The sequence below is a fragment of the Salvelinus namaycush genome, chromosome 8 (assembly GCF_016432855.1).
Source record: "Salvelinus namaycush isolate Seneca chromosome 8, SaNama_1.0, whole genome shotgun sequence".
Lineage (NCBI taxonomy): Eukaryota > Metazoa > Chordata > Actinopteri > Salmoniformes > Salmonidae > Salvelinus > Salvelinus namaycush.
In genome coordinates this window covers 53,032,268-53,058,398 of record NC_052314.1, presented here as the reverse complement: position 1 = coordinate 53,058,398, position 26,131 = coordinate 53,032,268, and the positions used below count along the sequence as shown (strand labels likewise).

Below are 26,131 nucleotides of genomic sequence, written 5' to 3'. Positions count from 1 at the left end.
TACAGTATATCATGAGCGAACATTACCTTCAATTAGGTTTTTTGTCTCTGTTGAATGGAAAAGGTGAACGTTATTGTAAAAAGGTGAATGTGGAACTGGGAAGGTCAAATCCTATTGCGATTATGTCAAAATATCATCAAAATATACCATTAAAAGGGTAATATATTTGTTATCCTATTACTTTACCTTTCAGATTCAATTCTTTTCCATCTGCTCTCTGTTCGGTAGGTCTCGGCACTGTGTTTTCTGCCCCTGACGGAGCACCTTTTAGGTAATATTGAAATTCATCAGGTTACTACATTATCAAAGTTATATCATATACAGTATATCATGAGCGAACATTACCTTCAATTAGGTTTTTTGTCTCTGTTGAATGGAAAAGGTGAACGTTATTGTAAAAAGGTGAATGTGGAACTGGGAAGGTCAAATCCTATTGCGATTATGTCAAAATATCATCAAAATATACCATTAAAAGGGTAATATATTTGTGATCCTATTACTTTACCTTCCAGATGAACTTGTTTTCCATCTGCTCTCTGTTCGGTAGGTCTCGGCACTGTGTTTTCTGCCCCTAACGGAGCACATTTAGGTAATATAAAAATGTATCAGCTTAATACATTATCAAAGTTATATTATATACAGTATTTCATGAGTGAACATTACATTCAATTACTTTTTTTTCTCTGTTGAATGGAAAAGGTGAACGTTATTGTAAAAAGGTGAATGTGGAACTGGGAAGGTCAAATCCTATTGCGATTATGTCAAAATATAATCAAAATATACCATTAAAAGGGTAATATATTTGTTATCCTATTACTTTACCTTTCAGATTCAATTCTTTTCCATCTGCTCTCTGTTCGGTAGGTCTCGGCACTGTGTTTTCTGCCCCTAACGGAGCACCTTTAGGTAATATTGAAATTCATCAGGTTACTACATTATCAAAGTTATATCATATACAGTATATCATGAGTGAACATTACATTCAATTAGGTTTTTTGTCTCTGTTGAATGGAAAAGGTGAACGTTATTGGTAAAAGGTGAATGTGGAACTGGGAAGGTCAAATCCTATTGCGATTATGTCAAAATATCATCAAAATATACCATTAAAAGTGTAATATATTTGTTATCCTATTACTTTACCTTTCAGATTCAATTCTTTTCCATCTGCTCTCTGTTCGGTAGGTCTCGGCACTGTGTTTTCTGCCCCTGACGGAGCACCTTTTAGGTAATATTGAAATTCATCAGGTTACTACATTATCAAAGTTATATCATATACAGTATATCATGAGCGAACATTACCTTCAATTAGGTTTTTTGTCTCTGTTGAATGGAAAAGGTGAACGTTATTGTAAAAAGGTGAATGTGGAACTGGGAAGGTCAAATCCTATTGCGATTATGTCAAAATATCATCAAAATATACCATTAAAAGGGTCATATATTTGTGATCCTATTACTTTACCTTCCAGATGAACTTGTTTTCCATCTGCTCTCTGTTCGGTAGGTCTCGGCACTGTGTTTTCTGCCCCTAACGGAGCACATTTAGGTAATATAAAAATGTATCAGCTTAATACATTATCAAAGTTATATTATATACAGTATTTCATGAGTGAACATTACATTCAATTACTTTTTTTTCTCTGTTGAATGGAAAAGGTGAACGTTATTGTAAAAAGGTGAATGTGGAACTGGGAAGGTCAAATCCTATTGCGATTATGTCAAAATATCATCAAAATATACCATTAAAAGGGTAATATATTTGTTATCCTATTACTTTACCTTTCAGATTCAATTCTTTTCCATCTGCTCTCTGTTCGGTAGGTCTCGGCACTGTGTTTTCTGCCCCTAACGGAGCACCTTTAGGTAATATTGAAATTCATCAGGTTACTACATTATCAAAGTTATATCATATACAGTATATCATGAGTGAACATTACATTCAATTAGGTTTTTTGTCTCTGTTGAATGGAAAAGGTGAACGTTATTGGTAAAAGGTGAATGTGGAACTGGGAAGGTCAAATCCTATTGCGATTATGTCAAAATATCATCAAAATATACCATTAAAAGGGTAATATATTTGTTATCCTATTACTTTACCTTTCAGATTCAATTCTTTTCCATCTGCTCTCTGTTCGTTAGGTCTCGGCACTGTGTTTTCTGCCCCTGACGGAGCACCTTTTAGGTAATATTGAAATTCATCAGGTTACTACATTATCAAAGTTATATCATTTACAGTATATCATGAGTGAACATTACCTTCAATTAGGTTTTTTGTCTTTGTTGAATGGAAAAGGTGAACGTTATTGTAAAAAGGTGAATGTGGAACTGGGAAGGTCAAATCCTATTGCGATTATGTCAAAATATCATCAAAATATACCATTAAAAGTGTAATATATTTGTGATCCAATTACTTTACCTTCCAGATGAACTTGTTTTCCATCTGCTCTCTGTTCGGTAGGTCTCGGCACTGTGTTTTCTGCCCCTAACGGAGCACATTTAGGTAATATAAAAATGTATCAGCTTAATACATTATCAAAGTTATATTATATACAGTATATCATGAGTGAACATTACATTCAAATACTTTTTTTTCTCTGTTGAATGGAAAAGGTGAAAGTTATTGTAAAAAGGTGAATGTTGAACTGGGACAAACAAATCCAATTATGACAAAATATCATCAAATTATACAATTAAGAAGGTAATACATGTTTTATTCTTTTACTATACCTTCCAGTTTAAATTCTTTTCCAGCTGCTTTCTGTTTGGGAGGGGTCAGCACTGTGTTTTCTGCCCCTAACGGAGCACCTTTAGGTAATATTGATTTTCATCAGGTTACTACATTATCAAAGTTATATCATATACAGTATATCATGAGTGAACTTTACATTCAATTAGAATGTGAATGTGGAATTGGGACATTCAAATCCTATTCAATTACGTCAAAATATCATCAAATTATACAAAAGGGTAGCATACAGTTGAAGTCGGAAGTTTACAGACACTTAGTTTGGAGTCATTAAAACTCGTTTTTCAACCACTCCACAAATTTCTTATTAACAAACTATAGTTTTGGCAAGTCGGTTAGGACATCTACTTTGTGCATGACACAAGTAATTTTTCAAGCAATAGTTTACAGACAGATTGTTTCACTTATAATTCACTGTATCACAATTCCAGCGGGCCAGAAGTTTACATACACTAAGTTAACTGTGCCTTTAAACATCTTGGAAAATACCAGAAAATGATGTCATGGCATTAGAAGCTTCTTATAGGCTAATTGACATAATTTGAGTCAATTGGAGGTCTACCTGTGGCTGTATTTCAAGGCCTACCTTCAAACTCAGTTCCTCTTTGCTTGACATCATGGGAAAATCAAAAGAAATCAGCCAAGACCTCAGAAAAAAAATTGTGGACCTCCACAAGTTTGGTTCATCCTTGGGAGGAATTTCCAAACGCCTGAAGGTACCACGTTCATCTGTACAAACAATAGTACGCAAGTATAAACACCCATGAGACCACGCAGCCGTCATACTGCTCATGAAGGAGACGCATTCTGTCTCATAGAGATGAACGTTCTTTGGTGCGAAAAGTGCAAATCAATCCCAGAACAGCAGCAAAGGACCCTGTGAAGATGCTGGAGGAAACAGGTACAAAAGTATCTATATCCACAGTAAAACGAGTCCTATATCGACATAAGCTGAAAGGCCGCTCAGCAAGGAAGAAGCCACTGCTCCAAAACCACCATAAAAAAGCCAGACTACGGTTTGCAACTGCACATGGGGACAAAGATCATACTTTTTGGAGAAATGTCCTCTGGTCTGATGAAACAAAAATAGAACTGTTTGGCCATAATGACCATCGTTATGTTTGTAGGAAAAAGGGGGAGGCTTGCAAGCCGAAGAACACCATCCCAACCGTGAAGCACGGGGGTGGCAGCATCATGTTGTGGGGGTGCTTTGCTGCAGGAGGGACTGGTGCACTTCACAAAATAGATGGCATCATGAGGCAGGAAAATTATGTGGATACATTGAAGCAACATCTCAAGACGTCAGTCAAGAAGTTAAAGCTTGGTCGCAAATGGGTCTTCCAAATGGACAATGACCCCAAGGATACTTCCAAAGTTGTGGCAAAATGCCTTAAGGACAGCAAAGTCAAGGTATTGGAGTGGCCATCACAAAGCCCTGGCCTCCATCCTATAGAACATTTGTGGGCAGAACTGAAAAAGCGTGTGTGAGCAAGGAGGCCTACAAACCTGACTCGGTTACACTAGCTCTGTCAGGAGGAATGGGCCAAAATTCACCCAACTTATTGTGGGAAGCTTGTGGAAGGCTACCCAAAACATTTGACCCAAGTTAAACAATTTAAAGGCAATGTTGCCAAATACCAATTGAGTGTAACTTCTGACCCACGGGGAATGTGATGAAAGAAAAAAAAGCTGAAATAAATAATTCTCTCTACTATAATTCTAACATTTCACATTCTTAAAATAAAGTGGTGATCCTAACTGACCTAAGACAAGGAATTTTTTTACAATGGATTAAATGTCAGGAATTGTGAAACTGAGTTTAAATGTAGTTGGCTAAGGTGTATGTATACTTCCGACTTCAACTGTATTTGTTCTCCTATTACTTTACCTTCCAGATTCAATTCTTTTCCAGCTGCTTTCTGTTTGGGAGGTGTCGGCACTGTGTTTTCTGCCCCTAACGGAGCATATTTAGGTAATATTGAAATTCATCAGGTTACTACATTATCAAAGTTATAGTATATCATATTCAGTATATAATGAGTGAACATTACCTTCAATTCGTTTTTTTGTCTCTGTTGATTGGAAAAGGTGAAAGTTATAGTAAAAAGGTGAATGTGGAACTGGGAAAGTCGAATCCAAATGTGATTATGACAAATGATCATCAAATTATACAATTAAAAATGTAATACATTTTTTTATCCTTTTACTATACCTTCCAGATTCACTTCTTTTCCAGCTGCTCTCTGGTCGGTAGGTCTCGGGATTGTGTTTTCTGCCCCTAACGGAGCATATTTAGGTAATATTGAAATTCATCAGGTTACTACATTATCAAAGTTATAATATATCATATTCAGTATATAATGAGTGAACATTACCTTCAATTAGTTTTTTTGTCTCTGTTGATTGGAAAAGGTGAAAGTTATAGTAAAAAGGTGAATGTGGAACTGGGAAAGTCGAATCCAAATGTGATTATGACAAATGATCATCAAATTATACAATTAAAAATGTAATACATTTTTTTTATCCTTTTACTATACCTTCCAGATTCACTTCTTTTCCAGCTGCTCTCTGGTCGGTAGGTCTCGGGATTGTGTTTTCTGCCCCTAATGGAGCACATTTCAGTAATATTGAAATTCATCAGTTTACTACATTATCAAAGTTATATAAGATCATATACAGTATATCACGAGTGAACATTACCTTCAATTAGGTTTTTTGTCTCTGTTGAATGGAAAAGGTGAAAGTTATTGTAAAAAGGTGAATTGTGGAACAGGGAGTGTCAAACCCTATTGAGATATGTGCATATTATGCTTGGTGTCAATGGAATGTTTCCTCATAAATAAGTTAGTAGCATGTATTAGCATGTATTAGCATTTCACCGAGAGATCAGAATGAAACAGTTATCTGCCGGCCCCTGTCCTAGCTCAGTTTGATTTGAAATATAGAGACACAATCATGTCAACATAAAATCCATCATGGTTTATGTTGTCATAAATAAACTAAGTGTGAGATGAGTTATAACACAGATCAGATGAGATACTGTTTCTGCACTTTTGGCATGACACATTTTAGAGGGTAAAGAAATGTTTTCCCCCTATTACTTAATACCTTCCAGATTAATTTCTATTTCAGCTGCTATCTCTTCAGTAGTTGGTATCTGTTCTTTGCTTTCTGCCCCTAGCAGAGCGCATTTAGGTCATTATCCTGCAATTCAATAATCGTAAATATTTAATTTATACAAAACTAGGCTACTAAATGATTATCAACGTTATAAAATTATATCATCATGATAGTGAACAACCTGCAATAGTTTTATTTTGCTCTGTTGAATGGAGAAGGTTAAAATTATTGTAAAAAGGTAAATTGTGGAACAAGTAGAGTCAAATCCTATTGAGATATGTGCATATCATGCTTCGTGTCAATGGAAAGGTTCTCAAAAATAAGTTGCGTGTATCTTATGATAGCCTTCACCCAGAGATCAAAATGAAACAATTACCTGCCGGCTTCTGTCCCAGCTCAGTTTGATCTGAAATATAGAGACACAATTGTCAAAATAAAATTAACTCATTGTTTATCTTATGTCATAACTCATATTTTATTCTTAGTTTATTTATCAGATGAAACACACTACCTGAACGGTTTCTGGACTTTTGGGATGAAGACCACATGGACCCTAAAATATAAACAAATATTATTGTTTAAATATGTTATGGACAAAATATTTTCTGACACATTTCTCTTTAGGGTCATTATTACTGTTATATCTTGCTCTTAAATTTAAATCTCAAATAGTAATATGACTGAAATCCAGATACCTCTTCGCTTCCACAGGATGACAGAGCACAGAGCACAGATGATGACCATAGACAGGACCAACAGGATCAGAGTCACAATGAAGGCCTCTTTGGAGACTCCTGCACACAGAGACTCAACATGGATCAAATGCCTCTAAAGCTCTCAAGACATGATATTATCAGAACATCATCACAGTGAAATGAATTACCAAAATTAACTGTAGACACCACTTCAACATGTTCATCCTCCTCTTCTAAACTAGTGTCTGTGTGGGATGGGGAGAGAGGGATCTGATCATGGGTAGGATGTTTGTGTAGGAGACTAACTCACCAGGTGCAGCTGTAGGAGCTGTGTATGTATGTGGCAGAATCCTGCCCTCTCTCTTCGCCTCCTCAGACAGAGAGACTGTACAGGCGAGCCAATCGGAGTATGAGGGAGCATACAGCAGCCAACTACTAACACTCACCAAGCCCTGGGGATCTGATACAGGAAGATGGGGAGGGGAAATCAAAATATTCACATTGACTTTGTTAGGTTCTAAATATCAGAGTAAGAAATTGACGGACTCTATTAAAGCTCCAACCAAGTTTATTCACCCCAAAGGATCGAACAACTGAACAGACACAAACATATTTCCACCAGTGGTAATATATACAGTGGGGCAAAAAAGTATTTAGTCAGCCACCAATTGTGCAAGTTCTCCCACTTAAAAAGATGAGAGAGGCCTGTAATTGTCATCATAGGTACACTTCAACTATGACAGACAAAATGAGAAAAAAAAATCCAGAAAATCACATTGTAGGATCTTTAATGAATTTATTTGCAAGTTATGGTGGAAAATAAGTATTTGGTCAATAACAAAAATGTATCTCAATACTTTGTTATATACCCTTTGTTGGCAATGACAGAGGTCAAACGTTTTCTGTAAGTCTTCACAAGGTTTTCACACACTGTTGCTGGTATTTTGGCCCATTCCTCCATGGAGATCTCCTCTAGAGCAGTGATGTTTTGGGGCTGTTGCTGGGCAACACGGACTTTCAACTCCCTCCAAATATTTTCTATGGGGTTGAGATCTGGAGACTGGCTAGGCCACTCCAGGACCTTGAAATGCTTCTTACGAAGCCACTCCTTCGTTGCCCGGGCGGTGTGTTTGGGATCATTGTCATGCTGAAAGACCCAGCCACGTTTCATCTTCAATGCCCTTGCTGATGGAAGGAGGTTTTCACTCAAAATCTCACGATACATGGTCCCATTCATTCTTTCCTTTACACGGATCAGTCGACCTGGTCCCTTTGCAGAAAAACAGCCCCAAAGCATGATGTTTCCACCCCCATGCTTCACAGTAGGTATGGTGTTCTTTGGATGCAACTCAGCATTCTTTGTCTTCCAAACACGACGAGTTGAGTTTTTACCAAAAAGTTCTATTTTGGTTTCATCTGACCATATGACATTCTCCCAATCTTCTTCTGGATCATCCAAATGCTCTCTAGCAAACTTCAGACGGGCCTGGACATGTACTGGCTTAAGCAGGGGGACACGTCTGGCATTGCAGGATTTGAGTCCCTGGCGGCGTAGTGTGTTACTGATGGTAGGCTTTGTTACTTTGGTCCCAGCTCTCTGCAGGTCATTCACTAGGTCCCCCCACTAGGTCCCCCCTGGGATTTTTGCTCACCGTTCTTGTGATCATTTTGACCCCACGGGGTGAGATCTTGCGTGGAGCCCCAGATCGAGGGAGATTATCAGTGGTCTTGTATGTCTTCCATTTCCTAATAATTGCTCCCACAGTTGATTTCCTCAAACCAAGCTGCTTACCTATTGCAGATTCAGTCTTCCCAGCCTGGTGCAGGTCTACAATTTTATTTCTGGTGTCTTTTGACAGCTCTTTGGTCTTGGCCATAGTGGAGTTTGGAGTGTGACTGTTTGAGGATGTGGACATGTGTCTTTTATACTGATAACAAGTTCAAACAGGTGCCATTAATACAGGTAACGAGTGGAGGACAGAGGAGCATCTTAAAGAAGAAGTTACAGGTCTGTGAGAGCCAGAAATCTTGCTTGTTTGTAGGTGACCAAATACTTATTTTCCACCATAATTTGCAAATAAATAAATTAAAAATCCTACAATGTGATTTTCTGGATTTCTTTTTCTCATTTTGTCTGTCATAGTTGAAGTGTACCTATGATGAAAATTACAGGCCTCTCTCATCTTTTTAAGTGGGAGAACTTGCAATTGGTGGCTGACTAAATACTTTTTTGCCCCACTGTATACCCCAATTTGGGTGGAGTCTCCTCCTTCTCTCTAAACATTACATTTTTATTGCTAGGCAGGAAGTTAAGGAATACGGGCAATAAACTGTTCCTTCTCCCTTAATGTGACCTTAACTGACCTCGACCCCCTTCCTCAGTAATGCACAATTGATAAGGCAGGCAAAAGTTTTACCCACATTTTTTTTTTTGCGCCCAGGCTCTTCCAACGCAAACCTATTGCTGATATGTATTTCCGTCTCCCAGATTGCAGTTCCTATGGCTTACACTACATGTCATCAGTCTTTATACAAGGTTTCAGGCTTAATTTAAAAAAAAAAAGAACAAGTAATTGTAGTTTTTCTGAGAGAGAGCGCCATAAGAAAAGTAGTGTTTTGGGAAGCGAGAATGAGGGCGCGCTCTTCGTTATTTTTCTTTCCTATTGAACATACTACTTTCCGTATTAAATATTATCGTTTATTTAGATATGAGAGTACCTGAGGATTAATTAGAAACGTCGTTTGACTTGTTTGGATGAAGTTTACTGGTAGCTTTTTGAATTCCTTTCTCTGCATGTTGAACGAGTGGATTACTGAAATCAATGGCGCCAACTAATTAGACTTTTTGGGATATAAAGAAGGACTTTATCGAACAAAATGACCATTCATTGTGTAGCTGGGACCCTTGGGATTGCAAACAGAGGAAGATCTTCAAAAGTAAGTGATTTTATCGCTATTTGTGATTTTGTGACGCCTGTGCTGGTTGAAAAATATGTTGATGTGGGGCGCTGTCCTCAGACAAACGCTTTCGCTATAAAGCCTATTGTAAATCGGACAACACAGTTCGATTAACAAGATTCTATGCTTTTGAATTATGTAAGACACTTGTATTTTCATGAATGTTTAATATTACGAATTTTTATTTGAATTGCGCGCCCTCCAATTTCACCGGATGTTGTTGACTGGTGTCCCGCATTTTTACATGTTTTATTTTGGGGTGGCAGGTAGCCTAGTGGTTAGAGCGTTGGGCCAGTAACCGAAAAGTTGCTAGATCAAATCCCCGAGCTGACAAGGTAAAAATCTGTCGTTCTGTTCAATCCCCAAATTGTTCAATCCCCCAATTACTTGTTCATTATTTAACCCTCTGTTTGTTTGTGAGTGATTGTTGGTTTGTAATTTGGTCCGTTATTGTGGGCTCGTGTATTTTGCGTGTATTTGTGAATTTTGGAGTAAAGTATGTTTCTTACTCACATCTGCTCTCCTGCGCCTGACTCTACACCAGCTACACACAGGACCCTTACACAGTGTCAGGAAGTGTCACGACTTCCGCCAAAGTCGGCTCCTCTCCTTGTTCGAGCGGCGGTCGACGTCACCGGCTTTCTAGCCATCGCCGCTCCATTTTTCATTGTTCCATTTGTTTTGTCTTGTTCCCTGCACACCTGGTTTTCATTCCCTAATCACACTGCATGTATTTATTCCTCTGTTCCCCTCCATGTCTTTTTGTGAAATTGTTTGTTGTTATGTGGTTATGTGGTGCACGTTGTATGTTCATTTGGTACATTAGCTTTGGTGAGTGTTTTTTCGCGCTTTGCACTTTTGCCTTTTTGCTGGAGGTTTTGACGCAGTTTGCGTCCGTCTGTTTGTTCACTCCAGCCTGAATAAAGTGTGCGCCTGTTCACAACACTCTGCTCACCTGCACCCGACTTCGCCACCAGTATACACACCCTTGACAGGAAGTAACAAAATGTAATTACCAGAAGAGTTGAGTACTTCTTGTCCATTTCTGATCTCTGCCCCATCTTTGTTTCTCCAGGTGAGTTTAGGTTGTGGTGACCAGCCCGCTGATGAACATGTAACGTTCAGCTGGCCTCCTCCTCCTCTTGCTTCAGCTACAGAGAGAACTGGTTCACTACCTGTTACTAATGGACAGATAAGGGGGGGACAAGCCACAACTATTAGGACACAGATTGAATGACAGAATGATTTGGAAGAATGCAAGATAAACTCAGCAAAAAAAGAAACGTCCTCTCACTGTCAACTGCGTTTATTTTCTGCAAACTTAACATGTGTAAATATTTGTATGAACATAACAAGATTCAACAACTGAGACATAAACTGAACAAGTTCCACAGAAATGTGACCAACAGAAATTGGACAATGTGTCCCTAAACAAAAGTAGCAGTCAGTATCTGGTGTGGCCACCAGCTGCACTAAGTACTGCAGTGTATCTCCTCTTCATGGACTGCACCAGATTTGCCAGTTCTTGCTGTGAGATATTATTCCACTCTTCCACCAAGACACCTGCAAGTTCCTGGACATTTCTGGGGGGAATGGCCCTAGCCCTCACCCTCCAATCCAACAGGTCCCAGACGTGCTCAATGGGATTGAGATCCGGGCTCTTCGCTGGCCATGGCAGAACACTGACATTCCTGTCTTGAAATCACGCACAGAACGAACAGTATGGCTGGTGGCATTGTCATGCTGGAGGGTCATGTCAGGATGAGCCTGCAGGAAGGGTACCACATGAGGGAGGAGGATGTCTTCCCTGCAATGCACAGCATTGAGATTGCCTGCAATGACAAAAAGCTCAGTCCGATGATGCTGTGACACACCACCCTAGACCATGACGGACCCTCCACCTCCAATTGATCCTGCTCCAGAGTACAGGCCTCGGTGTAACGCTCATTTCTTCTACGATAAATGCAAATCCGACCATCACCCCTGGTGAGACAAGACCGCGACTAGTCAGTGAAGAGCACTTTTTGCCAGTCCTGTCTGGTCAAGCGACGATGGGTTTGTGCCCATAGGCGACGTTGTTGCCGGTTATGTTTGGTGAGGACCTGCCTTGCAACAGGCCTACAAGCCCTCAGTCCAGCCTCTCTCAGCCTATTGCAGACAGTCTGAGCAATGATGGAGGGATTGTGCATTCCCGGTGTAACTCAGGCAGTTGTTGTTGCCATCCTGTACCTGTCCCGCAGATGTGATGTTCGGATGTACCGATCCTATGCAGGTGTTGTTACACATGGTCTGCCACTGCGAGGACGATCATCTGTCCATCCTGTCTCCTTGTAGCGCTGTCTTTGGCGTCTCACAGTACGGACATTGCAATTTATTGCCCTGGCCACATCTGCAGTCCTCATGCCTCCTTGCAGCATGCCTAAGGCACGTTCACACAGGTGAGCAGGGACCCTGGGCATCTTTCTTTTGGTGTTTTTCAGAATCAGTAGAAAGGCCTCTTTAGTGTCCTAAGTTTTCATAACTGTGACCTTAATTGCCTACCGTCTGTAAGCTGTTAGTGTCTTAACGACCGTTCCACAGGTGCATGTTCATTAATTGTTTATGGTTCATTGAACAAGCATTGGAAACAGTGTTTAAAACCTTGACAATGAAGATCTGTGAAGTTATTTGGATTTTTACGAATTATCTTTAAAAGACAGGATCCTGATAAAGGGACGTTACTTTTTTTGCTGAGTTTATGTATTTTACAATTTAATGTTAGATGGTTCCTCACTCTGAAAGTAGTCTATGGGACAGGAGAAACGGTATTCCATGTTTTGGTTGTCTTTTAAACGATTACGACAAACTTCACCTAACTTTAGCCACTGCTAGTTAACATTCAATAGGATAGGGGCATCCATGACATTTTCTTAAATTACTTAAAGGTGGATTGCCCTTTTCTTTTCTTTTCTTTTACATTACATGGATGCCCCTATCGCTTCTAAAGATGTTTTAATGGGCTATATAAGGCTAAATACAGCTGAAGTTTGTAGTGGCTGTACCCCTAATGCAATTGTAAACAGGTGGGTATAATTTGTGGAACGTTCCAACAGGAATCTGTTCCAAACACTTTGTAAATAACAAGGTTGCCAACAAACAATGCATACAAAGTTGTATAACTGCAGAATAAGATACCGAGTAGGCATCACTCACCAAGTATATTCTGAAAAATGTCTGTCCTCACTCTGGTGGCCTATAGACAAACATTAAGAATAAGCTACGTGGTGAGTTGATGCCTATTCGGCAGCTAGTTTGCTAGATGAATTGATCATGCTACGTGTATGCGTTTATTGGCATCCGTATTATTTACAAAGTTTTTGGAACAGATTCCTGTTGGAACGTTGCACAAATGAAACCCACCCATTGTAAACATAGGTGGCAGATGTAACTGCCATTTTTTTTTAAACTCTGTGGTACCAAAGACTCCAGGGCTTGTATTCATAAAGTGTCTCATAGTAGGAGTGCTGATCTAGGATCAGGTGCTTTGTTGGTGACACCACAATACACAGTTTCACCATCAATTTGAGAGATAACCCTTACCATTCACTGTGAGGAAGACACTGGCCTTTTCATACCACTGTTCACTGGTGACTTGGCACACATACTCCCCCCTGTCTTCCAGTGTGACCCTCTCCAGTGTCAAGGACACGTTCCCCCTCTCCATCCCCCCAGTTAGAGACACCCTGCCCCTGTACTGGGGGTCCAGAGGGGCCTCCTGGATCTTGTGATCTTTGTACAACAAGGCAGGACTGTGATAGTTACTGGAACGATACCAGCGCACCTCCAATGACTCAGCATTGAAGAGAGGTGAAACTTGACAGAGTAGAGAGACAGAGGAGCCAGACAGGGTCGAGGTTGGACCATCAGGGACAGTTAAGGTGAATGTCATCTGGGCTGGAGAAGGAGAGACAGGGGAGAAAGAGGGAGAGAGAAAGAGATGGTGACTGATTTGTGCTAGACTCCCAGGGCCAGTATCCTGGACACAGATTAAGCATAGTCCTGACCTGGATCTCCATTGAAATTACTCTGTGTCCAGAAAACCGTTTCCTTTCAGTTACTTTTATGTGATTAACTGTTTAAACATTCTCACCAGGTTGAGCTGCTCTGATGGGAACTGTGAGAGCAGCCAGTATCAGCACCCTCAGACACAACCCTGCATAGAAGATAAAGGACATCAGAATGACATTATCTGTTATGCTGGTGAATGAGGACCCAAAAGCGACGTAATAGTAACAGAGTCTTTATTCCAGTATTAAACAAATAATGATTCTCCTGGATATTAACAATGGTAAATCCAAAACAGGAAACTGAAATCCTCTCGTCAATAGAGAGGAACGACTGGAGACGCGACCACAGACTGCAGGTCGCTTCAGGAAGGCACTGGCCGTAGCTGACATAGACACCTGCTCACACGCAGCATCTGAAGAAGGCAAAGAACACGACAGGGCGGAACAAGGACACAGGAACAGCAAACATCAAACAAGAATCCGACAAGGACAGAAGCGGAAAACAGAGGGAGAAATAGGGACTCTAATCAGAGGGCAAAATAGGGGACAGGTGTGAAAGAGTAAATGAGGTCGTTAGGAGAATGAGAAACAGCTGGGAGCAGGAACGGAACGATAGAGAGAGAGCGGGAGAGGGAGAGAGGGAGAGAGGGAGGAGGAGAGAGAGAGAGAGAAAGAGGGAAAGAACCTAATAAGACCAGCAGAGGGAAGCACAGGGACAAGACATGATCAAAGACAAAACATGACAGTACCACCCCACTCACCGAGCGCCTCCTGGCGCACTCGAGGAGGAACCCTGGCGGCAACGAAGGAAATCATCAATCAACGAACGGTCCAGCACGTCCCGAGATGGAACCCAACTCCTCTCCTCAGGACCGTAACCCTCCCAATCCACTAAGTACTGGTGACCACGTCCCCGAGAACGCATGTCCATGATCTTCCGTACCTTGTAAATAGGAGCGCCCTCGACAAGGACGGGGGGGGGGGGAGGGAAGACGAACGGGGGCCCGAAGAAAAGGCTTGACACAAGAGACATGGAAGACAGGGTGGACGCGACGAAGATGTTGCGGAAGAAGCAGTCGCACAGCGACAGGATTGACGACCTGAGAGACACGGAACGGACCAATGAACCGCGGAGTCAACTTGCGAGAAGCTGTCGTAAGGGGAAGGTTACGAGTGGAAAGCCACACTCTCTGACCGCGACAATACCTAGGACTCTTAATCCTACGTTTATTGGCGGCTCTCACAGTCTGCGCCCTGTAACGGCAAAGTGCAGACCTGACCCTCCTCCAGGTGCGCTCACAACGTTGGACAAAAGCCTGAGCGGAGGGAACGCTGGACTCGGCGAGCTGGGACGAGAACAGAGGAGGCTGGTACCCAAGACTACTCTGAAACGGAGATAGACCGGTAGCAGACGAAGGAAGCGAGTTGTGAGCGTACTCAGCCCAGGGGAGCTGTTCTGCCCAAGACGCAGGGTTTCGAAACGAAAGGCTGCGTAATATGCGACCAATCGACTGATTGGCCCTTTCTGCTTGACCGTTAGACTGGGGATGAAACCCGGAAGAGAGACTGACGGAAGCACCAATCAAACGACAGAACTCCCTCCAAAACTGTGACGTGAATTGCGGACCTCTGTCTGAAACGGCGTCTAACGGGAGGCCATGAATTCTGAACACATTCTCAATGATGATTTGTGCCGTCTCCTTAGCGGAAGGAAGCTTAGCGAGGGGAATGAAATGTGCCGCCTTAGAGAACCTATCGATAACCGTAAGAATCACAGTCTTCCCCGCAGACGAAGGCAGACCGGTAATAAAGTCTAAGGCGATGTGAGACCATGGTCGAGAAGGAATGGGAAGCGGTCTGAGACGACCGGCAGGAGGAGAGTTACCTGACTTAGTCTGCGCGCAGTCCGAACAAGCAGCCACGAAACGACGCGTGTCCCGCTCCTGAGTAGGCCACCAAAACCGCTGGCGAATAGAAGCAAGCGTACCCCGAACGCCGGGGTGGCCAGCTAACTTGGCAGAGTGAGCCCACTGAAGAACAGCCAGACGAGTAGAGACAGGAACGAACAGAAGGTTACTAGGACAAGCGCGCGGCGACGCAGTGTGAGTGAGTGCTTGCTTTACCTGTCTCTCAATTCCCCAGACAGTCAACCCGACAACACGCCCTTCAGGGAGAATCCCCTCGGGGTCGGTAGAAGCCACAGAAGAACTAAAGAGACGGGATAAGGCATCAGGCTTGGTGTTCTTATTTCCCGGGCGATAGGAAATCACGAACTCGAAACGAGCGAAAAACAACGCCCAACGAGCTTGACGTGCATTAAGTCGTTTGGCAGAACGGATGTACTCAAGGTTCTTATGGTCAGTCCAAACGACAAAAGGGACGGTCGCCCCCTCCAACCACTGTCGCCATTCGCCTATGGCTAAGCGGATGGCGAGCAGTTCGCGGTTACCCACATCATAGTTGCGCTCCGATGGCGACAGGCGATGAGAAAAGTAAGCGCAAGGATGGACCTTATCGTCAGAGTGGAAGCGCTGAGACAGAATGGCTCCCACGCCCACCTCTGAAGCGTCAACCTCGACAATGAATTGTTTAGTGACGTCAGGAGTAACAAGGATAGGGGCGGATGTAAAACGCTTCTTGAGGAGATCAAAAGCTCCCTGGGCGGAACCGGACCACTTAAAGCAAGTCTTGACAGAAGTCAGAGCTGTGAGAGGGGCAGCCACTTGACCGAAATTACGAATGAAACGCCGATAGAAATTAGCGAAACCGAGAAAGCGCTGCAACTCGACACGTGACTTAGGGACGGGCCAATCGCTGACAGCCTGGACCTTAGCGGGATCCATCTGAATGCCTTCAGCGGAAATAACAGAACCGAGAAATGTGACAGAGGAGACATGAAAGGCGCACTTCTCAGCCTTCACGTAGAGACAATTCTCTAAAAGGCGCTGGAGTACACGTCGAACGTGCTGAACATGAATCTCGAGTGACGGTGAAAAAAATCAGGATATCGTCAAGGTAAACGAAAACAAAAATGTTCAGCATGTCTCTCAGTACATCATTAACTAATGCCTGAAAGACAGCTGGAGCATTAGCGAGACCGAACGGCAGAACCCGGTATTCAAAATGCCCTAACGGAGTGTTAAACGCCGTTTTCCACTCGTCCCCCTCTCTGATGCGTACGAGATGGTAAGCGTTACGAAGGTCCAACTTAGTAAAGCACCTGGCTCCCTGCAAAATCTCGAAGGCTGACGACATAAGGGGAAGCGGATAACGATTCTTAACCGTTATGTCATTCAGCCCTCGATAATCCACGCAGGGGCGCAGAGTACCGTCCTTCTTCTTAACAAAGAAAAATCCCGCTCCGGCGGGAGAGGAAGAAGGCACCACGGTACCGGCGTCGAGAGAAACAGACAGATAATCCTCGAGAGCCTTACGTTCGGGAGCCGACAGAGAGTATAGTCTACCCCGAGGGGGAGTGGTCCCCGGAAGGAGATCAATACAACAATCATACGACCGGTGAGGAGGAAGGGAGCTGGCTCTGGACCGACTGAAGACCGTGCGCAGATCATGATATTCCTCCGGCACTCCTGTCAAATCACCAGGTTCCTCCTGAGTAGAGGGGACAGAAGACACAGGAGGGATAGCAGACATTAAACACTTCACATGACAAGAAACGTTCCAGGATAGGATAGAATTACTAGACCAATTAATAGAAGGATTATGACATACTAGCCAGGGATGACCCAAAACAACAGGTGTAAAAGGTGAACGAAAAATCAAAAAGGAAATGGTCTCACTGTGGTTACCAGATACTGTGAGGGTTAAAGGTAGTGTCTCACATCTGATACTGGGGAGAAGACTACCATCTAAGGCGAACATGGGCGTGGGCTTCCCTAACTGTCTGAGAGGAATGTCATGTTTCCGAGCCCATGCTTCGTCCATAAAACAACCCTCAGCCCCAGAGTCTATCAAGGCACTGCAGGAAGCAGCCGAACCGGTCCAGCGTAGATGGACCGACAAGGTAGTACAGGATCTTGGAGAGACCTGAGTAGTAGCGCTCACCAGTAGCCCTCCGCTTACTGATGAGCTCTGGCTTTTACTGGACATGACATGACAAAATGTCCAGCAGAACCGCAATAGAGGCAAAGGCGGTTGGTGATTCTCCGTTCCCTCTCCTTAGTCGAGATGCGAATACCTCCCAGCTGCATGGGCTCAGTCTCTGAGCCGGTGGGAGGAGATGGTTGAGATGCGGAGAGGGGAAACACCGTTAACGCGAGCTCTCTTCCACGAGCTCGGTGACGAAGATCTACCCGTCGTTCTATGCGGATGGCGAGTGCAATCAAAGAGTCCACGCTGGAAGGAACCTCCCGGGAGAGAATCTCATCCTTAACCTCAGCGTGGAGTCCCTCCAGAAAACGAGCGAGCAACGCCGGCTCGTTCCAGTCACTGGAGGCAGCAAGAGTGCGAAACTCTATAGAGTAATCCGTTATGGATCGATCACCTTGACATAGGGAAGCCAGGGCCCTGGAAGCCTCCTTCCCAAAAACTGAACGATCAAAAACCCGTATCATCTCCTCTTTAAAGTTCTGATAATCGTTAGAACACTCAGCCCTTGCCTCCCAGATAGCTGTGCCCCACTCCCGAGCCCGACCAGTAAGGAGTGATATGACGTAAGCGATCCGAGCTCTCTCTCTAGAGTACGTGTTGGGCTGGAGAGAGAACACAATATCACACTGGGTGAGAAAAGAGCGACACTCAGTGGGCTGCCCAGAGTAACATGGTGGGTTATTAACCCTAGGTTCCGGAGACTCGGAAGACCAGGAAGTAGCTGGTGGCACGAGACGAAGACTCTGAAACTGTCCAGAGAGATCGGAGACCTGAGCGGCCAGGGTCTCAACGGCATGACGAGCAACAAACAATTCCTGCTCGTGTCTGCCGAGCATTGCTCCCTGGAACTCGACGGCAGTGTTGAGAGAATCCATAGTCGCTGGGTCCATCTTGGTCGGATTCTTCTGTTATGCTGGTGAATGAGGACCCAAAAGCGACGTAATAGTAACAGAGTCTTTATTCCAGTATTAAACAAATAATGATTCTCCTGGATATTAACAATGGTAAATCCAAAACAGGAAACTGAAATCCTCTCGTCAATAGAGAGGAACGACTGGAGACGCGACCACAGACTGCAGGTCGCTTCAGGAAGGCACTGGCCGTAGCTGACATAGACACCTGCTCACACGCAGCATCTGAAGAAGGCAAAGAACACGACAGGGCAGAACAAGGACACAGGAACAGCAAACATCAAACAAGAATCCGACAAGGACAGAAGCGGAAAACAGAGGGAGAAATAGGGACTCTAATCAGAGGGCAAAATAGGGGACAGGTGTGAAAGAGTAAATGAGGTCGTTAGGAGAATGAGAAACAGCTGGGAGCAGGAACGGAACGATAGAGAGAGAGAGCGGGAGAGGGAGAGAGGGAGGAGGAGAGAGAGAGAGAGAAAGAGGGAAAGAACCTAATAAGACCAGCAGAGGGAAGCACAGGGACAAGACATGATCAAAGACAAAACATGACATTATCACGATTTAGGTGTTCGGTAGCCCGAGAGAGATTAACATTGTAGGTACATACAAAGTATCAAAATACTTCACCAATAAAGTTACAAAAATTGTCATAATGATTATGCCCATGTTGACTCCAATGCTTCCCACAGTTGTGTCAAGTTGGCTATATGTCCATTGGGTGATGGACCATTCTTCATACATACAGGAAACTATTGAGCGTGAAAAACCCAGCAGCTTTGCAGTTCTTGACACACTTAAACCGGTGCGCCTGGCACCTACTACCTTTCCCCCTTCAAAGGCACCTAAATATTTAGTTTTGCCCATTCACCCTCTGAAAGGCACACATACACAATTCATGTCTCAATTGTCTCAAGGTGTAAAAATCCTTCTTTAACCCATCTCCTCCACTTCATCTAAACTGATTGAAGTGGATTTAACAAGTGACATCAATAAAATATCATAACTTTCACCTGGATTCACTTGGTCAGTCTGTCATGAAAAGAGCAGATGTTCCTAATGTTTTGTACACTCATGGTCTAATCAGATCCCGCTTTTTCTCTCAGAAGTGTAGCTATTGGGTTAATTGGTAACCAGGTGAAGGTGAATGAACAGCCTGTGAGGCTGAACTTCGGACTTTCAGACATTGGTTTTATCTTTTTACTGCTGCTACAGTATATTGATTAAATAGCCACACTAGCACTAGCAGCCATTTTAGAAAAGTACACGCACAGTAGTCATTTTAACTGGGTTTAATGGAAGAATATAGAATACATGCCTAATACTAATAGGCAAAAAACATTACTAGAAATAATACATTGAGAATAAATCTAACAAAATGGTTCTATTACTATGAAAGGAAAAGAACAAATGTAACAAATCCAAGGGGCAAGTCATAAATGTAACATTTATTAATAGACAAAAGCAAGTGAAAAGTTGTGAGAAGGGGGAATAGAAGAAGCATAACTTTTTTCAATTAAGAGGTAACTGATAACCTTTCATTTAAATGTTAACTAATCTTTTACTGGAGAAGTCATAGAAAATGCATTTGTACCTAAGTGCATGGTGCCTCGATTTCCAACGGTCGTAAACATCAAATGTATCCTCACTTTAGGGATCCTCCGATGATCCTATAGATTCATGACCCTCCAACATACATGCCGTGCAATTCAATTCTACCGTAAAATGAGAATGCAAATCGAAAAGTTAGTAAGCGCGAAAGTCATTTTTCTTGCCCACTCCCTATATATTTCATTGTGCTTTCACTTTCCCTTTTCTTGCAGCAACATGGGTTAATGGTTGACAAAAGGTGATATACCAGGTCGACACTACGCATCTCAGAAGATTGCTATATCATATTGATGTGATTCCGGAAATGTTAAACACTAATCCAGGTGTTGTGAGATCTGATAATATGTGTAGCGTGACTGTGAAAAAGACGACCTGGAAAGCCATCAAATCGACATGCCCACAAATCATTTAATCACAGGGGAAAAAAATCATTGGGGTAATCCCTATACCTGATTATTTGATTTTTTTCTTTACACTCAAACTCTGAATACCAAAGAGATTATGAAAAAATACACACCAGTGCAGAAACCTCTAAATAAAAAGGGAAGGCGCTGATAAATAGACAGTTCTGCTCACCTGCCTTTGATTTTTTCAGCCTAATTCAGCCAATGACAACGCGCCACCTTATGAATATTCAGTTTATATTTGCATTAACAGCCACGCCCCTTTCAACAGGAGAAAGGAAGCTGCTTTTTCGACCTGGCTGAAAATCTTCCCCTAGAAAGGTACATTTCGAAAGCCGTTCCCCTTGAGTTTTGTTTTCTATTACATGTTGAATAGCAACTTAGATACTTAAACCTATGGAACGCAAATTCATTCTGCAACTAGAACGTTATAGCTATGTACTTTGTTGCGCACCTAGCTAGATAATGTTAGCTAGTAAGCCTGTTTCACACCGAATGCAAACCTGTCAGCAAATAGCTAGTTAATGTAGCTAGCTAGCTTCCTTGCTAAGTAACTAGCTATGACATGCGCAGTGGTGAACAAAGACATTGCAATTACAAGTTAGGTCACCCGCTAACCAGTTTGTTTCTATTAATTTGACTTCATCTGAAGCAAGATGTCATCTCGTCGACCTTTGGTTCTGTAACTAGTTAGCGACCTACAGTTAGCTAACGTTAGCTTGGCTACCTAGCTGACGTTAGTTAGGCTACGACCAGATGAGGTACTGATTTACTGTGAAAAGTTGCCCGCTAAGCTAATGTAGCTAGAGGAAACAAGCTCTGTTGTGACAAATGTTTGAAACCAGCTGGGGTTGTTGGATTACTCGCTAGCTAGATAACCTAAGGTCTGGGTCATTAAGTCATATGTTTGCAAACGTCAGTAATCCACTGACAACGTCATGACAGTCTGGTCCAAATCTGTATGAGTTAAACAACATTCCTCAATCAATGTCATGCCAAACCCAATTGGCCATACAGAGCATTCAACAATACTTGCATAGCACATAGTATATTCTGGACCAGGCTAAACTGACAGTATAGTTAATGAATGTCATACATGTCCATAAGTACACAACTTTCTTCTTCCTAGCTCTCAGGGGCCCAGCCCACCAGTAAAGCTGTATCAGCACCGGGTCGACGGGACAGACGGAAGCGGCGCGTCGTTGTATGGGGAGGTCCGCAGTGACATCACGATGAGCTACAAACCCATCGCCCCTGCCCCGTCCGGCTCCAACCACACCCCGCCAGGTTTCTGCCGACTGTCAATCTGTTATTTTGTATCCACTATAATTTCTATAGATGCACCCTCTACACTACACAGCTTTGGTTTGGTCTCCACCCATCTTACTGAACTCTCTACCCTACCACAGTGCAGTGGATTCCATTCAATAGATAAGACTAGCGGTCCTATACCTGCACCTGCCCAGGGAACACACTGCACGTCAACGGCAAATCTGAGTGTCATATAAACTCAGCAACAAAAAAATATCCCCTTTTTCAGGACCCTGTCTTTCAAAGATAATTCGTAAAAAAACAAGAAACTTAACAGATCTTCATTGTAAATGGTTTAAACACTGTTTCCAATGCTTGTTCAATGAACCATAAACAATTAATGAACATGCACCTGTGGAACGGTCGTTAAGACACTAACAGCTTACAGACGGTAGGCAATTAAGGTCACAGTTATGAAAACTTTGGACACTAGAGGCCTTTCTACTGACTCTGAAAAACACCAAAAGAAAGATGCCCAGGGTCCCTGCTCATCTGCGTGAACGTGCCTTAGGCATGATGCAAGGAGACATGAGGACTGCAGATGTGGCCAGGTCAATAAATTGCAATGTCCGTACTGTGAGACGCCAAAGACAGCGCTACAGGACGGACAGCTGATCGTCCTCGCAGTGGCAGACCACGTGTAACAACACCTGCATAGGATCGGTACATCCGAACATGACACCTGTGGGACAGGTACAGGATGGCAACAACAACTGCCCGAGTTACGCCAGGAACGCACAATTCCTCCATCAGTGCTCAGACTGTCCGCAATAGGCTGAGAGAGGCCGGAATGAGGGCTTGTAGTTCAGTTATAAAGCAGGTCCTCACCAGACATCACTGGCAACAACGTCGCCTATGGGCACAAACCAACCGTCGCTGGACCAGACAGGACTGGCAAAAAGTGCTCTTCACTGACTAGTCGCAGTCTTCTCACCAGGGGTGATGGTCGGATTCGCGTTTATCGTCGAAGGAATGAGCGTTACACCGAGGCCTGTACTCTGGAGCGGGATCGAGGTGGAGGGTCCGTCATGGTCTGGGACGGTGTGTCTCAGCATCATCGGACTGAGCTTGTTGTCGTTGCAGGCAATCTCAACGCTGTGTGTTACAGGGAAGACATCTTCCTCATGTGGTACCCTTCTTGCAGGCTCATCCTGACATGACCCTCCAGCATGACAATGCCACCAGCGATACTGCTCACTCTGTGCGTAAATTCCTGCAAGACAGGAATGTCAGTGTTCTGCCATGGCCAGTGAAGAGCCCGGATCTCAATCCCATTGAGCACATCTGGAAACTGTTGGATCAGAGGGTGAGGGCTAGGGCTAGGGCCCCCCCCTTGTCCTGGGACACTATTCCATTTCTGTTAGTCACATGTCTGTGGAACTTGTTCAGTTTATGTCTCAGTTGTTGAATCTTGTTATTTTCATACAAATATTTACACGTTAAGTTTGCTGAAAATAAACGCAGTTGACAGTGAGTGGACGATTCTTTTTTTACTGAGTTTACTACCAACCATAATGTAACAATCCCTGAGAATGAATACACCACGATGCCACGGAGCCTTTCTGCCCCTGCCTCCCATTTCAAAGATGTTAACCAGTCATAGGGCGCTTCAGTGCGTCTGAATTCTCTCTTTCCTCTGCCTAGGCTCCAGTGTGCCCTCCCCCTCACTCCCCTCCTCCTCCAACTTCAGACCGGCGTTCAGTGATTTCGGCCCGCCGTCGATGGGCTTCGTTCAGGTGGGACTGAACAGCCTGATCCTCATCTCCAACTGCTTTAACTAGTGCCTATGCTATTTTAGAAAGTCATGTTAAATATCATGTGATGTTATTCAGGGTATTATATCAATAGGGTCCAGGTATCACTAACAACAAATACAAAGCAGATGGTCATTACTGGTCAATTTAATTGTATGTTTATTTGCATTTCTGTCGATTCGTCATGGTAATTATCCCCGTATCTCTACTCTGTATAAAATGATTATATCTTGTTCAGGGTCAATTCGGAGTTCTAGTTGTTTTCGCTCTCTTCCAGCATATGACCTTTGTCTCGTATCCCCCCTCTCACACACAGCCAGTGAAAGTGTCTCAAGGCTCAACCTACAGCGAGCTGCTGTCAGTCATAGAGGAGATGAGTCGCGAGATCCGCCCCACCTACGCCGGGAGCAAGAGCGCCATGGAGAGGCTAAAGAGAGGTACTGCAGCCTGCCCGGCTACACGCCTAGGCCACAAATATCCTCCCGAAGCTTGGAGCAAAGGTTGTGGTTGTATTGACGTAGGGTGTTTATCAGTATTCCATAGAGGTTACTTTCCTTTTCCCTAACCACAGTGCACATACCCAGCAAGCAGACAGTAAGCACATTAATATTATTGGCATAAACACAGCTATAAGAAATTAACATAAGGCAGTGGGTGAAAGCAATAAGCAACATTGCATGGCAGCAGCAGCACACGTGAATCATTGAAATAAGCCAAATAGTATGTTCCAAGGCTTCCTGCATTCAATAAAACCATCAACAAGCGCAGTCATCCAGTCAATCAATCATCAAAGTTTAAATCCACCAATTTCAATTAGCAAAATGACAGCCAGTCCAATCTGACATTGTCCTTTAAAGCCAAAGAAGCCTAAATTATGTTCAATTCATGAAATGTAAATGTTATGCACAAAATGAAAATGGGAAATTCCATGGTAACGGAATTACGCTGCGACTAAGATTCACTTTAACATGGATACCAAACAAAAACCATTGTTTTTGTACGGTTTGTTAAACTTTGAAATCAGTGTTTTTTTTGTTTGGCATACATTTTAAAGTGAAATATCGGAGTCTCGTCGTAATTCCGTTACTGTGGAATTGCCCAAATGCAGGACACATAAAAAATAATGAATTAACCACTACTTGGTGATGAAAGGTAGTCATAGTATTTGAGATGGTCAGTCCAGAAATCCCTATTCCAAGGCTTGTAATCCCAAGGAAAATGTTTATCTTATGAATAATTACTGAAGTAAATACTTTTCAATTAAACAAACATTTCACCCAAGCTTCTCACACGACGGCCATTTTGTTCTCTACTCACATGGTTATCTGGGCTCCTTGTGACGTCCTTACCCTAAACCGTAACACATTTCAACTTCAATGAGGTGACAGTTAGTCCCAAGGATCCCATTTTTCCCTACTCACATGGCACTAATACTTAGTACATATGAGTTTACCTGGAAATACCTGCATTTCAATTCACATTCAGGTTAAATGTGGAAATCTCCACACATGAAGTAAAAGTTATAAATCCCAACTTGTGATGTTGTTGATCTGTCTTCTAGGTATCATTCACGCGAGGGCGCTGGTCAGGGAGTGTCTGGCAGAGACAGAGAGGAGCGCTCGCACATAACCCTTGGCAGAATCCCCTCGTCTCTGTACAGGCCTCATCTATGTGTCACGTCTTTGTTATCCTGACTGAACTTGTAACCTTCCCTTGTTCCATTCCCTCTTCCATGTAGTCTCTCACAAAGCCTATTGGGTGTGTTCAGAATGTGTAACACATTTTGCAGTTGTAGGACAGTTTGCTCTCAGAACATTCTGTAACTTAATTCGGTTTCATAGGCACCATGAGGGCCTGGTAAATATTGTCTGATCCTGGTTGTCCAGTTCAGTGATGGTGATGTAAAATATTTCTGATAGATTATTGAAAACTATGCTATAATGAAATGTCTATCTGATGAGTTTGATACTCTGAATCTTTCTCTTAGCTGCTATACTGACACCACTCAACAACCAAAGGTTCAATTACACATTATTTTACAGTAAGCAACACTTAAGCCTTGTTCACACTGCAGGCCTTAATGCTCAAATCAGTTTTGTTTTTTCAAATCCGTTTTGCAATACTGACTGTCCAAACAGCAAGTCAAGTGACCAAATCAGATGTGTGTGTTCAGACAGCAGTCAGTTGCTGACATGGCAATGCTAGTTGTCATAGTAATGAGGGGGGGGGGGGGGGGGGGGTGCGTGTGCTTCCTATCACTCAGAAGTTATGTAGCAAGCGACGGTGACAATGCCTGCAATGGACATTTCCCAGTTGCTTTGAATGTTCAAAATCATAGTGTAAGAACACTTTAAAAGCCTCAGGATAAGATACTACAACTTTCAAAACAAGTGTTTGGCTAGACACAGCAGTCAACTAACTATGTAGCTGTTTATCTTTCTAGCACATTCACTCATTTATTTGTAAATGATTAA

General features: G+C 42.9%; 2 protein-coding genes across 38 annotated transcripts in view; one reads left to right on the top strand and one right to left on the bottom strand.

Moving 5' to 3' along the window:
• The window catches only part of LOC120052812, a 292,808-nt gene extending 272,395 nt beyond the window's left edge, over positions 1-20,413 (bottom strand). For 20 of the 36 annotated variants that reach the window (XR_005477409.1, XM_038999949.1, XM_038999942.1 and 17 more), the window contains exons 1-27: positions 20,172-20,412; positions 13,646-13,708; positions 13,096-13,449; positions 10,533-10,697; positions 6,869-7,018; positions 6,559-6,657; positions 6,375-6,416; positions 6,240-6,269; positions 5,444-5,464; positions 5,281-5,346; positions 5,119-5,139; positions 4,956-5,021; positions 4,795-4,815; positions 4,632-4,697; positions 2,725-2,802; positions 2,414-2,479; positions 2,254-2,274; positions 2,095-2,172; positions 1,777-1,854; positions 1,460-1,537; positions 1,300-1,320; positions 1,141-1,218; positions 823-900; positions 506-583; positions 346-366; positions 187-264; positions 27-47 (exon numbers count right to left, since the gene is read on the bottom strand). Coding sequence is in view for 35 of the 36 variants with exons in the window: in XM_038999949.1 (XP_038855877.1) it covers positions 27-47; positions 187-264; positions 346-366; positions 506-583; positions 823-900; positions 1,141-1,218; positions 1,300-1,320; positions 1,460-1,537; positions 1,777-1,854; positions 2,095-2,172; positions 2,254-2,274; positions 2,414-2,479; positions 2,725-2,802; positions 4,632-4,697; positions 4,795-4,815; positions 4,956-5,021; positions 5,119-5,139; positions 5,281-5,346; positions 5,444-5,464; positions 6,240-6,269; positions 6,375-6,416; positions 6,559-6,657; positions 6,869-7,018; positions 10,533-10,697; positions 13,096-13,449; positions 13,646-13,708; positions 20,172-20,211 (1,978 nt within the window). In the remaining variant the exon portion in view is untranslated. Of the gene's footprint in view, positions 1-26; positions 48-186; positions 265-345; positions 367-505; positions 584-822; positions 901-1,140; positions 1,219-1,299; positions 1,321-1,459; positions 1,538-1,776; positions 1,855-2,094; positions 2,173-2,253; positions 2,275-2,413; positions 2,480-2,724; positions 2,803-4,631; positions 4,698-4,794; positions 4,816-4,955; positions 5,022-5,118; positions 5,140-5,280; positions 5,347-5,443; positions 5,465-6,239; positions 6,270-6,374; positions 6,417-6,558; positions 6,658-6,868; positions 7,019-10,532; positions 10,698-13,095; positions 13,450-13,645; positions 13,709-20,171 lie in introns of all 36 variants that reach the window. The other 16 variants (XM_038999959.1, XM_038999960.1, XM_038999956.1 and 13 more) reach the window with 1 other exon arrangement.
• A 387-nt stretch (positions 20,414-20,800) lies between these two features.
• LOC120052811 (cyclin-dependent kinase 2-associated protein 2-like) lies at positions 20,801-25,813 on the top strand. 2 transcript variants are annotated; one of them, XM_038999941.1, is made up of 5 exons: positions 20,801-20,913; positions 21,722-21,879; positions 23,548-23,639; positions 23,974-24,094; positions 25,219-25,813. In XM_038999941.1, the coding sequence occupies exons 2-5, from the start codon at positions 21,825-21,827 to the stop codon at positions 25,284-25,286; spliced, it is 336 nt and encodes a 111-aa protein (XP_038855869.1). In that variant the 5' UTR covers positions 20,801-20,913; positions 21,722-21,824; the 3' UTR covers positions 25,287-25,813. The 2 variants fall into 2 exon arrangements, with proteins under 2 accessions (XP_038855869.1, XP_038855868.1); XM_038999940.1 differs by lacking the exon at positions 20,801-20,913 and adding an exon at positions 21,144-21,353.
• The last annotated feature ends 318 nt before the right edge of the window (positions 25,814-26,131 follow it).